This window comes from Dromiciops gliroides, chromosome 3 (assembly GCF_019393635.1).
Source record: "Dromiciops gliroides isolate mDroGli1 chromosome 3, mDroGli1.pri, whole genome shotgun sequence".
NCBI lineage: Eukaryota > Metazoa > Chordata > Mammalia > Microbiotheria > Microbiotheriidae > Dromiciops > Dromiciops gliroides.
Genome location: NC_057863.1, coordinates 647087076 through 647100829, shown reverse-complemented (window position 1 = coordinate 647100829; position 13754 = coordinate 647087076). Strand labels below are relative to the sequence as shown.

General features: G+C 54.6%; 1 protein-coding gene across 1 annotated transcript; it reads right to left on the bottom strand.

The window, feature by feature from the left end:
- Positions 1–1380: 1380 nt before the first annotated feature.
- LOC122748228 (Myb related transcription factor, partner of profilin) lies at positions 1381–9068 on the bottom strand. The gene is made up of 5 exons (XM_043993901.1): positions 8990–9068; positions 8090–8166; positions 7874–8021; positions 4254–4787; positions 1381–2900 (listed from the first exon to the last, which is right to left on the bottom strand). The coding sequence occupies exons 1-5, from the start codon at positions 9066–9068 to the stop codon at positions 2293–2295; spliced, it is 1446 nt and encodes a 481-aa protein (XP_043849836.1). The 3' UTR covers positions 1381–2292.
- Positions 9069–13754: the final 4686 nt, after the last annotated feature.

The window sequence follows — 13754 nt, the reverse complement described above, 5'->3', positions numbered from 1 at the left end:
CACTCGGGACGAGGGCTGGGCTGCATCCCGGGAGCTGGTGACCTCCCCATCAGCCTTCGTGTCCCCCTCTGTACAGCGAAGGGGGTGAGTGGGCGGGAGGCTGGCCTTAGGAGCAAAAAGCTGGAAGGGACCTTGGAGGTCATCTACGCTTAACTCCCTTATTTTACAGATGGGTAAACTGAGGCCCAAGGAGGTTATGTGCCTGCCGAAGGTCACGCAGAGGGAGATTTGAAACCAGATGCTTCAATGTTCTTTCCAGTCCTGACTTTCTATCATCCTGTGGGACCACGGACTGGGGGAGGACCAGGTCCGTGCCAAGTCCCTCTGAGACAGCCTCTCCCCTTCCAGATTATGGGATCCTGGTTTGGGGAACTCTTTCCAGTTCCTCTTAGGCCCTAACGGGTTAATTTTCTCAGCTACGCGGCTTCCCCGCCAGCCTCACTACAACTCCCAGAATGCTCCGTGGTTTGAGGGGAAGGTGATGGATTTCCTGTCCCCCCCCCCCCATTCCCCTCCTACCCATAATTCTGTTCTCTCCAGTTCTGCTTTGCCCCCTTGAGTGCTGATTAATCTCTTAGCCCCAGACCAGGAAAGCGAGGGCCCCTCTCTCTCCTCCCGCCCGTCCCCAGGAGACGAAGAAGGCCGGAGAGCTGGAAGCCTGCCTCCCTCTCCCGTGAAAGCGTGGAGTTTAGGACCTGGATCTAAATGCTGGCTCTTTACCCCGTTGTGCCCTTGGATCAAACGAGCAAGTAAATGCCAAGCGCTTGGCATATAGTAGGCGCTTAACAAATGCTCGTGCCCTTCCCCCTCGGACGAGCCTCCTAAACTGGCCCCAGTTTCCTCCGTAAAATGCGGGTGAACTACTAGACGGCATGTAGGACTCGATAGCCGACACCCCTTTCCTCCTTCCGAGCGCAGGGAGAAACACCAGCCCCGTGCTCTCTGAGCCCATTTCTTTTTTCTTTTTTAGGCAACTGGGGTTAAGTGACTTGCCCAGGGTCACACAGCTAGTAAGTGTTAAGTGTCTGAGGTCGGATTTGAACTCAGGTACTCCTGACTCCAGGGCCGGTGCTCTATCCACTGCGCCACCTAGCTGCCCCTCTGAGCCCATTTCTTAATTTAGAAAATGAGGCAGTTGGACAAGACAGCGATCCCAAGTGCCGAGTAACCTCGGGCAAGAATCATCCCAGATCCCTAAATACCAGTGTTCGAACTAGGCTGTCCCATAAACCCGGGATGTGACTGATGCCAATCAGGGAGACCTGGGTTCGAATAGTGCCACTGCTGCTTCTAGCCTATGACCAACCCCGATCTACGCTTCCGTTCCCCGGCCTATAAAAGCTTGTGTGGGGAAGAGGGCTACGCGTGGCTCCTCATAAGGGACCAGAAGGCCCTTTGGAAACATTAGGGCATCACTGGTCTGGTCGTGTTATTGCAGGTCCTCTGAGGCCACAGGCACAGGCTCTGTATTAAAAAATAGTTTATTGATATCTTGTTCTCGTGGGGGGGGAGGCAGGCGGGCACGAGTGGTAGCAGGAAGGCCTGAGGCCCGGAGGCCCTGGGGGCCTCAGCCCCTCTGGTGTGCTAGGAGGTCTTGCTGTCCCCATGTCTTGCCCGTGGGCTTCTGAACCTGGGCTTCGGCTGCCGTCCAGGCACAGTGGTGGTGGAAGCCAGCACCTAGCTTCTGGGCCCCCACAAACTGGGAGGAGCGGGTGGGAGTACCAACTGGTGGATGAGGGGGTCACACACCCTCCAACCCCACCTCCCACAGAACAATAATAAATTAGGTTAAACTGACGGCTTTGTGTCAAAGACAGGGATTCTTCTAAGGCTGTGATACTTGGGGAAGCTTGTGTCTGTCTAGGGGAGGCAGCATGGAATTGTGGGAAAGAACTCTGCCTATGGAGCCTGAGCAGCCACTTGGACTCTAGGGGGGCCCTTGGGCAAGGTTCTCCATCTCTCTGGGCTTCATCTGCCTCCTCTCTAAAATGAGGGGGCGGGGCTAGAGGGACTACAGAGTCCACTCGGTCTCCAAATTCTATGAAACCTGTGACTAACGCTAAAGAAGATCAGGCACTAGACAGGGATTGTGGGTGGCACAGCCCCAGAGAGAGTGGTGGGACCGGAGAGCGACGGGATGGAGCAGCTGAAGGGGCTGGAGCCCACTGGAATCGGTTACAAGCAGTGTTGAGTCATCCCCTCCCCCCTGAAGTGGGCCAAGCAGGGCAGGGGGTGTCGGGAGACCGGGTGCAGGCAGCAGGATAAGGGCTGGGGATTCATCCCCAGCGGAGATCACATATTCTTCCACCTTCCCCTCCGTTTTCGTGTTGGGAAACCTTTTCTCCTCTTCACGGGAGGTGAATCTCTGGGAAGAGGAGGCCGGGTGCCCTCCTCCTCCCCTGGGGGGGTCCCCACTATGGCTGCTTCCGCTCCCTCCTCAACGGCTAACGCCGCCGGCTCGGGGGAGGTCTCCACCTTGGGGTGGGCCGGGGCCAGCCCGGCAGCAGGCAGCGGCACGGGTGGCTCGGGGCCAGCCAAGAGGGGCAGGAGGGCGCTGAGGACATCACTCAGCTTGGCCAGTCCCTGCCGCAAAGTGCCTTCCAATTCACGGATGGCCTCAGCCGTCTCCCGCTGGGCGCGGAGGAAGTCCAGTGATGGGTCTAGGGTGGGTGGCAGGAGGCTGGAAGGAGAGGGGCCGGGACACTGGGGACGAGGGGGTGGCGACGGTGCTAGCCGAGGGAGCCGGACAATCTGCAGAGCTGCCTGGTCTGGGGCGGGGGCAGGAGTCGGGGCTGGGGAGTCCCGTTCTTTGGGACGAAGGAGAATGCCGTCCAAGGGGTAGCAGGGAGGTCGGGCCGATGGCTCCGGGCTGCTGCAAGCCTTACTCCGGACAGAGGTTTCTGCAGAAAGAAAGTTGTGTGAACCATGGACAGTGCCAGGAACTGCGCTGCTTTCCCACAACCTCTCGTCAGGCCTCGAGTGAGCTGAGGAATTGTGGCACGACCTGGGGCAAGTGCCTTCCTAAAATGAGCTGGCCAGGTGTGGCTTCTGAAGCCCCCTCTGGCCCATCACCAGGGCCCACTCCCCTCCTCCTTCCCAGCAGGCCACTGGAGGTGCGGCACCCCAGTCCAAGGCAAAGGACACCTAATTTAGCCAAAGCCATTGGGTGTTCCTGCCTCGCTCAGAGCCCTCAGACCCCAAAGCCTAGGCCTATTTTTTTTTTTTTACGGGGCAATGGGGGTTAAGTGACTTGCCCAGGGTCACACAGCTAGTAAGTGTCAAGTGTCTGAGGCCGGATTTGAACTCAGGTACCCCTGACTCCAGGGCCCGTGCTTTATCCACTGTGCCAGCTAGCTGCCCCCTTAGGCTTGTCTTGGAAGTGCCCGTGAGGGGAAGAATTGCCCAGTATCAGGACTGGGAAGCACCTGAATCACTGTGGTACCGTGGGCAAACTCCCTCCCCTCTCTGGGCTCAGCTATATGACAGGGAGGCCTCTCTGATGGGCCAGGGTCCTGGGATCCCAACAATCAGTGCTCTCCTGTGAGTTCCAACCTACCCACTTGTGGGAGACTAGGGAACCTCTAAGATAAGCTCTGAGCTAAGGCCTTTCTGCAGGGGGAGGTACCTTAGAGAGTGGCCCACCCTCTGATATGTGGAGCCATTGAGAGGGGACAGGGCTCATCTAAGTGAGGGTGTTGTTGTTCAGTCGTGTCCCACTCTCCGTGACCCCATTTGAGGTTTTCTTGGCCAAGATCCTGGAGTGGTTTGCCATTTCCTTCTCCAGATCATTTGACACATGAGGAAACCGAGGCAAATAGGTGAAGTGACTTGACCAAGGTCACTCAGCTAGTAAGAGTCTGAGGCTGGATTTGAACTCAAGTCCTCCTAACTCCAGGCCCAGTGCTCTATCCACTAGGACACCTAGCCACCCTTCATCTAAGTGACAAGTAAGCAGCTGACCTGCATTGGAACACTGCATCCCAAGGTCCTTCCAAGCTCTGACATCCCATGTTCTATGGCTCCTTTCGACTCTTAGAAAACCTGAGTTCCAATGCAGTGCATTCAGGTTCCTCATGTGTCAAATGGTGGTGATCTCACCTGCCTCAGAGGGCCCAGTGAGATTCTGCACCTACATCTAGCCAGGGTATTCACGTGGGCCCACCTCTCCCCCCATTATAAAGCTTAACGTTCCAGACAGATATCAGCCAGGATGCGGGCGATGAAGCTCGGCCCTTCCGCCCGCTCTAACTCACCAGCCGGGCGCTGCTCTGCCCCCAGCAGGTAGCGATGAGGGAAGGGGCCCGTCGGGGGAGGTGGGTGGCAGGAGGTCGAGGGGCCAGCATGGAGCTCGGGCCCCCCCATCACCCCGGGCCCCAGGATGGCAAAGATGGTCTCTTCTTCTGCAGAGAAGCCATCTTCTGAGGCTCCAGGTCCGACCCCGCTGCCCTGCGTGGAGTGGGGGACCCTGGCTAGCTTCTCCTTGGTCCTCCGCTTGAAGTCATTCCACCGCTTCTGCACTTCCTGGCCCGTGCGCTTCCAGCTGGTGATACCGTTGATTTTGGCGGCGATGCCCTCCCACACCCGCCTGCGCTCAGCCACCGTGACCCGGCGGCTCTGGGTGCCGTAGAGCTGGGAATAGTTGGCCCGCACCTCCTGGATCAGGATCTGGTTCTCCTCATAGGAGAAGCGTGGCTTTCGAAGGCGGGTGATCTCCTCCACCTCGCCTGCCATGCTGCTGCTGCTGCTGGGGCCCCCGCCCGGTCTGGGGCCTCTTCCTGCATTGGGGGCTGCCAGGGAAAAAGACACAGGAGGGAGTGACCCAGGGGCAGAGGCCACCTCCAGCCCCTATGACCTAATGGGCCCCTTCTCTTCATCCCACAATGGAAGGATCCGTTCCCTTCATCGGATGGCCTGATGTCTGACGGGCCCCCTTCCCTCCCTTGCAATATCCCCCTTCTCATCAGCCCAACATCTTCCAGTGTGTCCATCTCATTCCCCACTCCGCTCTAGACCACCCTCATCCAGCTCAGCCCTCCTCCCTGGGTGTCCCCTTCCCATCCAATGATGTCATCTCCCTTCTGTGTCCCACCAGCTCCCTGTGGATCTCCCCCCACCACATTCTGTCTTCCCCTGCCTAGTTCCCTCCAGTTCCCCGACAGTGGATCATCACCTCATCCTAGATATCAGACCATTTCCACCCCTGCCCCCCACCATGGTCCCTATATCTTCCCTTGTCCAACCATCTCTCCACCCTTGAAGCCGACTTTGAAATCAGATCCCAAGCCCCGTGTCCCACAATTCCCCTCCTCGGCCCATGTGCTGATATCTTCTTTCTCATTTGACTGTTACCCTCCACTCCACCCCCACCTCTTCCTCCTCCAGGACACTGGGGGGAGCCTGCAGAAGATGGGAGGGAGAGGCACCTATTCACAGGTGATGAACTAGCCCACCCTCCCCACTCCATGCAGCCTCCTCTGTATCTGGCCGCCTTCCCTTCCCCATGTGACCTCTCTGGCAGCCCAGACCCTGTGTCCAGCCCTCCTCGGTCTCCCCTCCTCGGGGCTTGCTCCCCAGCATGTGGGGCCATGAGCAGAGGCTGCTGGGGAAGCACCTCACTGCTCCGGACCAGGGCAGAGATGCCCTTAAAGGGCCTGGCATAGAGGGGATGGATACTAGGTCTGATGCCTGGGGCCTTCCCCCGCATGGGTGATCAGGGCACAGAGGGGACCCCAGGAGACCCTTGGGAAGATCAGGGGGCACAGTGGGGACACGCAGAGGAAACTGGGACAACTTGGGGACAAAGGTGGGAATGGAGCTGGAAGGTCGAGGGGGGGTGGGGTTGAGTCTCTGGCAGAGACTGGTCAAGCCCTGGAGGGAGGTGGGGAAAACCCAAGGAGAAACAGGAGGGGAACCGTAAGAAAGGGCTGATCTTGCGCCTTAAATACTGGGGTGATCATGGTTGAATTGAATGAGTAAGACTGAAGGACCAGGGCCGGGAGGGCACTGGGAAGAGGCCTGGGGGGATGGGGCTGAGTCACATGAGACTGGCTGGGAAGGCAGAGGGGAGGCTGGAAGACACAGGGGATCCTGTGGGGAAGACTGGGGGGCATCATGGGGAGACTGGAATGGCAAGATCAGGAAACTGAGACCCAGGGGAGGTGCAGGAGAGAGCTGTGGGAGCCTAGTGGGAGGCCGGCCGGCCGGCGGGGGGGGGGGGGGGGCCCGGGGGACCCTGGAGGGCACAGGAGAAGAGGGGAGTGTGGAGAACCTGGTGGGGGGAGATAGCAGTATTGGGAAGGGGCCTGTGGAATAAGGGGGGCAGTAAGAACATGAAGGAGGGATCCTGGGGGAGAGGGGTCTGGGGACTACGGGAGGTAGAGGATGCCAGAAAAGGAATCCTGGGAAGGGGAAGGAGATGGGAACTAAGGGGGATAAGTAGTGGGTTACCTGAGAAGGGGGTCCTGGGGAACTAAAGGGTATCTTGGGGACCAGGTACTAAGGTGGGGTATAGCTGGTACCGCAGCAGTCCTGGGATTGAAGGAGAATGGCTCCTAAGGGAATGTGGGTACGGGGGGGGGGGTGCTGTAGCTGGCACCCCAGCAGGGGGCCTGGGGATCAGGGGAGTTGAGTATTAAGGGAAGCTCTAGTCAGGTCTCAGGGTGGGAAGAGTGCTGGAGAGTAAAGGGGATTGGGAGCTTGAGGGGGCACCCTTGTAATCCCCAAAACTCTACTGTGCCCCCTCAAGCTCCCAGCTCCCTAGGGACCGCAGAGGGGAGTGCAGCAGGGCCCCCCCTTCTAGGAACTAAGGGTGTCCAGGGGTTCTAGGGACTATGGTTAGGGGTGAATACTGGGGTTGTGGTCACTAGGGAAATGTAGGGGTACAAGGGGTATGGAATCCTGGGAGCCATGGGTGAGGGTCTACCCCTAGAGTCTTTAGTGCTAAGGGGGGTACAGGGTTTGTGGGGTCCTGGGGGGCCACAGGAAGGGATGCATTGGGGTCCTCTCCCCCCATCCTGGGCACTGAGGGTTGCAGAGTACATGGGATCCTGGGGGCCATGGGAGAAGGTGTCTTCTCAGAGTGTGGGGCACTAGGGGGTATAAAGGTTTGAGGAGTCCTGGAGGCTATGAGTGGGGGTACAGAGGAGTCCCCCCAGTCCTGAGTACTAAGGGGTATAGAGAATTTGGGAGGTACGTGGGGTATGGAGTCCTGAGGATCATGGGTAGGGATATAGTGGGATCCCTCCAGTCCGGGGCACTAGGGAGTACAGGCTACAGTGGGGTCCCCTCTAGTCCTGGGCACTATGGTTGTGAGGCATGTGGATCTTGGGTGGAGTGCAGCAGGGTCTTCTCCCCCATCCTGGGCAGGGTGCATGGGGTCCCTGGAGCCACAGATAGGGATGTACCCCCGGGGTTTGGGTGGTGATGAAGGCTATGGGTGGGGGGCGCAGCAGGGTCCTCCAGTCCTAGGCAGTAGGAATACAGGGTTTGGGGGCTGGGTGGGGCACACCCCAGAGTTTGGGGTACTAGGGGGGCATGGGCTCTATGGTGGTGTCTGGGGGCATTAAGGTATACAGGGTATGGGGGCCATGGTGGGGTACAGGGGGTGTGAAGGCCTGGACTCCATGGCGGGTGCATCCACACTGCAGGGGGTGCGGGCATGGGCTCCGCGGTGGGGTGCACCCCAGAGTTTGGGACACTAGGGGTGCGGGGCATGGGGGCCATGGTGGGGTACAGCAGCAGCGTCTGGGGCACTAGGGACGGGTGCGGGACCTGGGGCCCATGGCTGGGGGCGCACCCGCAGTTCGGGACACGAGGGGCGCGGGGTCCGTGGTGGGGTGCCCCCCAGAGTTTGGGGCGCTGGGGGGTGACTCACCGGCCCCCGCCCTGGCCAGGGCTCCGGGCGCTCCTGCAGCAGCAGCTCCCTCCCAGGCCGCCCGCTCCGCCGCCGCCGCCGCCGCCGCAGTTACCCCGCCGGCCCCTCCCCCTGCCCGCCCCGCCCGGCCCCGCCCCGCCCCGCCGGGCTAGCGCCCCGTCGCCCCCTCGCGGTCACGCACACGCCGCCCTCGCTGGGTCCTCAGCGCAGGCGCACAAGGTAGCGCTCCACCAGCGCCTTCTCCTCTCGCAGGCGCAGGCGCAGAAGTTCACCCTTCTCTCTTGAACCCCCGCCTGGGGTGGGTCTTGGGCCACTACAGACCCGACCTATTGCGCAGGCGCAGGAGCTCCTTCCTCCGTTCCCTCCCCTACCTCCCTGGGGTGGGAGGGTCCATCTTCCTCTTTTTGCGCAGGCGCAGGGCTCCCCCCTGGCTTCTTACACTGCCCTAGCGCTAAGGACACGCATCCACCCCCGCACTCCCGCGCAGGCGCAAAGCCCTCAGAGAGCAACCTAATGAAGCGGGTGGGGGTTGTTGGTGGTGGAAGAAACAGGACAGGAGGCCAATGAAGTGTAGGGGGGCGCTCTAACCTTTAATTCCCGAGGAAAGGGAGTGAGGACAGCGAGACATTGCAGGAGCGACTGCTCTACACTGCGCTTGCGCCTCAGTGCATCGCTACTTTTCCCTTGGGAAGGGAGCCCATGCAGTTTCCATGGGAACCATTGGCCAATGAGAGCACGAGATCGGAAAGCGCATCTCCTGCTCCCTCAATCTCTCTTCATTTCTTCCCCTGGATTCTTCCCCTATGTACTCCTCCTTCATCCTGTCTCCTGCTCCCTCCTTCTGCCTCTTCTTCCTCCTGCCTCCCCTCACTCCTTCCTCCCCTTCTCCCTATGGATTCTTTCCCTTTTTACCCCTCCCTCCTGCTGCTTTCCTCAGTCTCTTTTAACACCCTCCTCCCTTTTCCAGTCTTCCTCCTCCCTTTCCTCCTCCCTCTACTCCCTCTGGATTCCTCCCCTTTCTAACCCTCCCTCCTTCCTCCTGTTCCTTCCATATCCTGTTCTTCCTCTCTCTCCTCTTTTCCCCCTCCTCCCTTTTCAAGTCTCCCCTCCTCCTACCCTGCTCCTTCACTTCTTCTATCGTCCCGCATCTGTCCGCTTCTTCCTTCTCTCTTTCCTCTCCGTACCCATTTTCCATCTAAGTCAACCAACAAGTTCCCCACAACCCATCATCCAGGGGAGCATCCCTGGGGAAGGGACTTAGCATCTTGACCACTATCAACTGCTTACCAACTGCCATGAGGCAGGCAAGCCAGTCTTGCTGAAGCAACAAGGCACAGTAGGAGAGGGCATGCGCTACACAGGTCAAGCCTCCTTGACCACCACCTCCCTTCAGTCGCTGGTGGAGATATCCCAAAGTCCCAGAGCCCAAGAACCCTGGCTAAAGCAGCCCCATCCTGTCCCTTTCCCTCCCCCCCACCCTTGGGTCCCAACTCCAGCCTGGCCTCACAGTCACATTCAAGGAAAGCTGCCCTTGGGGAGGCGCAACCTGTCCATTGTCTCTGCAGCCCCCATTTCCTTAGCATCCACAGCTCCTAAGGACCTAGAATAGAAAGATCCCACCAACAAGGGCCTAGGAGCTGTCCAATGGTTCAACAGCAGATATCAATAGGATTCTACCTATGGAAAGGGTATTAGAGAAAATGCATTACCATCTGCTTTGTCATTGCACCCTAAGGACACCAGAGCCTTTCCATGTAACTAGGAGATGAAACCTCCTCTCTGAGTTGTCTCCTCCTATTAGAACGGGTGTTCCATGGAAGCAGTCACTGCCTTGTTTTTCTTTTGGTAACCCCAGTGTTTTGCATATAAGTGCTAAGCATTAGGAAATGTATTTTTTTCGTTAATCCCTCCATTTAAGTGGCTCCAATATGAGTGGGAGCTAGGTGGCATAGTGGATAGAGCACTGGCCCTGAAATTGGGAGTACCTGAGTTAAAATCTGACCTCAGACACTTACTTGCTGTGTGACCCTGGACAAGTCACTAAACCCTAATTGTCTTCAACATCCAGGGCCCTCTTCAGTTGTCCTGATACATACACACACACACACACACACACACACATATCTTGCCACTGGACCCCAGATAGCTCTGGAAGAGAGAGTGAGGTTACTGACTTTTCACAGCACTCCCTCATTTAAATGCAATTCAGTGCAAGTTATGACATTGACATCACCCTGATGTCTCAGTCCTCTTCAAGAATGAAGGACAAGGGGGCAGCGAGGTGGCGCAGTGGATAGAGCACCAGCCCTAGATCCAAGAGGACTTGAGTTAAAATCCAGCCTCAGACACTTGACACTTACTATCTGTGTGTCCCTGGGCAAGTCACTTAAACCTCATTGCCTTAAAAAAAAAGAATGAAGGACAAACAGTAACAATAGCCTCCAATATGTCAGGCAATGTGCTGGGCCCCTGGAGAGTCAAAGGAAAAAATGAAATGGTTCTAGCCCTCAAAGGACATGTATTCTGTGAGAGAGACACCGTATACATGTATATTGGTATATGTTGTAGAGGTAGAAGTAGGAATTTTTTGGGGGCAGCACAGGGGAAGCACTAGCAGCTGTGTGTGTAAGGAAAAGAAAGACCTCATGTAGGAGGTAAAGCCTTCCTCTTCTCCCTTTCATCCTTCTCTCCTTTCTCCATGCTCCATCTTCCCTCTTCCTTCCCCTTTTTGTGCTAGGTGGCGCATTGGATGGAGCAATGGATCTGGAGTCAGATAGACCTCAGTTCAAATCTAGCCTCAATTACTAGATGAGTGACCCTGGGCAAATCACAATCTCTGTTTGCCTCAGTTTCCTCATCTGTAAAAATGAATATAATAGGGGCAGCTAGACGGCACAGTGGTAAAGCACCGGCCCTGGATTCAGGAGTACCTGAGTTCAAATCCAGCCTCAGACACTTGACACTTACTAGCTGTGTGACCCTGGGCAAGTCACTTAACCTCAATTGCCTCACTTAAAAAAAAAAAAAGAATTGTTGGTGAAAGTACTTAAAATCCTATTTAATGCCAGATGTGATGATGATGGTAATGATAATTTCTCCTTCCCTCTCCTCTCTGTTGCTGCTTTTCTCCTCTCCTCCCTCTTTTTTCTTCCTCCTCTTTCTTCATTTTCCTCTTTCTTCTTCCCTTTCCCCTTCTTCCTCTGCCCCCCTCTTCTGTCCTCTGGAAGGGAGCAAAAAAGAGGCAGTATCGAAAGATGAGGGCTGAGCAGGATCACAAAAGGTCATTTAGTCCAAACCCCTGCCGCCCGCCCTCCCATTTTACAGACGGAAGTACTAAGGCACTGAGGCACAGGGAAGTTAACAAACTTGCCCAAGGTCCCAGAAGTAGGAAGTTTTCCAGTCTTCTCCCCAGTCCTGAAGCTATATCTTCCCAAATGACCACACTCCAGTTCCCTAGGGCTCTGTCTACACTCTACCAAGGCTCGAAATGTGGGCACAGGAACTAAACAAACTCTCAAGTTTTGCATTGAATATTCAGCATGACCAGCAGGACTCCTGGGCTGTAGTTAGGGCCACAGTAAGATAAGCCACCCTTGGGCTTTTAAAGCCTGGACCTTACCCCTGAGACAGAGGTCATCTTTGCCCGGGGCGGGGGGCAACGGCCAACTTAAGCCACATCCTTGGCTCCTTTTGCTCTCTGTAGTTAGTGAAGTTTTCTTAGTTGAATCCTCTTCATGGCAGGACATGATGTCTGGGAGGTCCCAGAGGACAGGCCATAACATTTCCTTTCTTGGATGTCCCAGTGGATGATGGTATTCTGGGGTAGCCCTTTCATCCTCATGTGTTCTGATTTCTTCCTTGGTTCTACATGCCATGGAGGAGCAATCAGCCTACTGTCTGCTTAGTAGAAAAAACTGGAAAAGGAGCCTCAGTCAAAGCAGAATCAGTGTTGTTGTTTAGTCTTGTCCAATTCTTTATGACCCCATTTGGGATTTTCTTGGGAGAGATGCTGGAGAGGTTTGCCATTTCCCTCCCCAGCTCTTTTGACAGACAGGGAAACTGAGGCAAACAGGGTGAAGTGACTTGCTCAGGGTCACACAGCTAGTAAGTGTCTGAGGCCAGATTTGAATTCAGGTCTTCCTGACTCCAGGCCCAGTGCTCTATGCACTATGGTGCCACTAGCTACCCAGCCTGAGTGTAATCACAAGTTAATTACCTCCCACTCTTCCCCAGACCCCCCAACCTCTGATTCTATTAATGGGTAAATATCCAACCTTCCATCTAGTTCAGCTCCCCTCCTACACTTAGCTCAAGCTCCAATGTCCACATTCAGGGCAGTTCAAAATTGAAATGCTAACCACAGTGATTTTTTTCTTTTTTAAATGTTTTGTTGATTTTTCCCAAGAAAACACACCCTGTAACAAAAGCACAGTCAAGCAAAATGGATAAGCATATTGGTTCTTTCTTTTATTTATTTTTTTTTTAGTGAGGCAATTGGGGTTAAGTGACTTGCCCAGGGTCATACAGCTAGTAAGTGTTAAGTGTCTGAGGCCGGATTTGAACTCAGGTCCTCCTGAATCCAGGGCCAGTGCTTTATCCACTGTGCCACCTAGCTGCCCTTTCCCTCTGTTTTTGACCTCCTTGGGGGTATGTTCCCAGGAGTGGGAGCTTTATGTCAAAGTCACAGTTCTAACAGCTCAGCCAATTTATAATATAATGACACCAAGGATACATTAATGGGGGCAGCTAGGTGGTGCAGTGGATAGAGCACCAGATTCAGGAGTACCTGAGTTCAAATCCGGCCTCAGACACTTAACACTTACTAGCTGTGTGACCCTGGGCAAGTCACTTAACCCCAATTGCCTCACCAAAAAAAAAAAAAAAAAGAATACATTAATGTACTAGTCTTTCCACAGCCCCTCCAGCATCGGGCATTTTTCACTTTTGGCTTTTGGCTTCTGGGGTTATCTGATGAGTGTGAGGTCAAATCATTCAATCTGCATTTCTCTTATTATTACTGATTTGGAGCCAGTCTTTCCTCTCTCTCTCTCTCTCTCTCTCTCTCTCTCTCTCTCTCTCTCTCTCTCTCTCTCTCTCTCTCTCTCTCTATATATATATATATTATATATAATTAGTATATATATATATATATACACATATATTAATGTATATATTGAATGTGCTTATAGCTTGCATTTCTTTTGAAAACTGTAAACCCTTATCTAGTGGGGAATGACTCTTATTCTTATAAGAGTGTAGCAGGCAATTCCCTATATATCTTGAATAACAGTCAGACTTTATCAGAGTCATTCACTGAAAAGATTAGAGAAAAACTTCAATGGTACAGGGTTCCTAATTTTAAGAGAAAGGCAGGTCTCACCCATCACTTAATTAGATATAGATTGTGTGTTTGAATGTGTTCATTTACTAGCAAATGATCTCAATTCACTGGCATTCACAAGAGCAGCCTCAAACTAAAACATTCAAAATGAATTTCAGCAGTTATCTAAGCATTACTAAATCGAAGCACTTTACATATCATCTCATTTGATCTTCAGAAAAACTCCAATGTGATGGGCGTTATCATAATTCCTATTTATAGATGTGCAAACTGAGACCTGCCCAGGATCATAGAGGTGGGATTTGAACCTTGGGTCTCCTGATTCCAAGGCCAGTACTTTATTCACTATTTTGTGCTGCCTCCTAGAAGGAGCTAGGTGGCCCAGTGAATAAAGCATTGGGCTTGGAGTCAGGAAGACCTTGAATTCAAATCCAGCTTCAGATGATTAATAGCTGTTGACCTGGGTAATTCACTCAACCTCTGTTTGCCTCAGTTTCATCAAATGTAAAATGTCGATGATAATAGCACCTACCTCCCAGG

Excerpts from the sequence above, each read along its gene's own strand:
- LOC122748228 (XM_043993901.1), bottom strand. The coding sequence starts at position 9,068 with ATGGAAAATGGGTACGGAGAGGAAAGAGAGAAGGAAGAAGCGGACAGA. Across the intron at positions 4,788-7,873 it reads CCTGGCCAGGGCGGGGGCCG|CCCCCAATGCAGGAAGAGGC; the intron begins GTGAGTCACCCC and ends TTTCCCTGGCAG. Across the intron at positions 2,901-4,253 it reads GGCAGAGCAGCGCCCGGCTG|AAACCTCTGTCCGGAGTAAG; the intron begins GTGAGTTAGAGC and ends TTCTTTCTGCAG.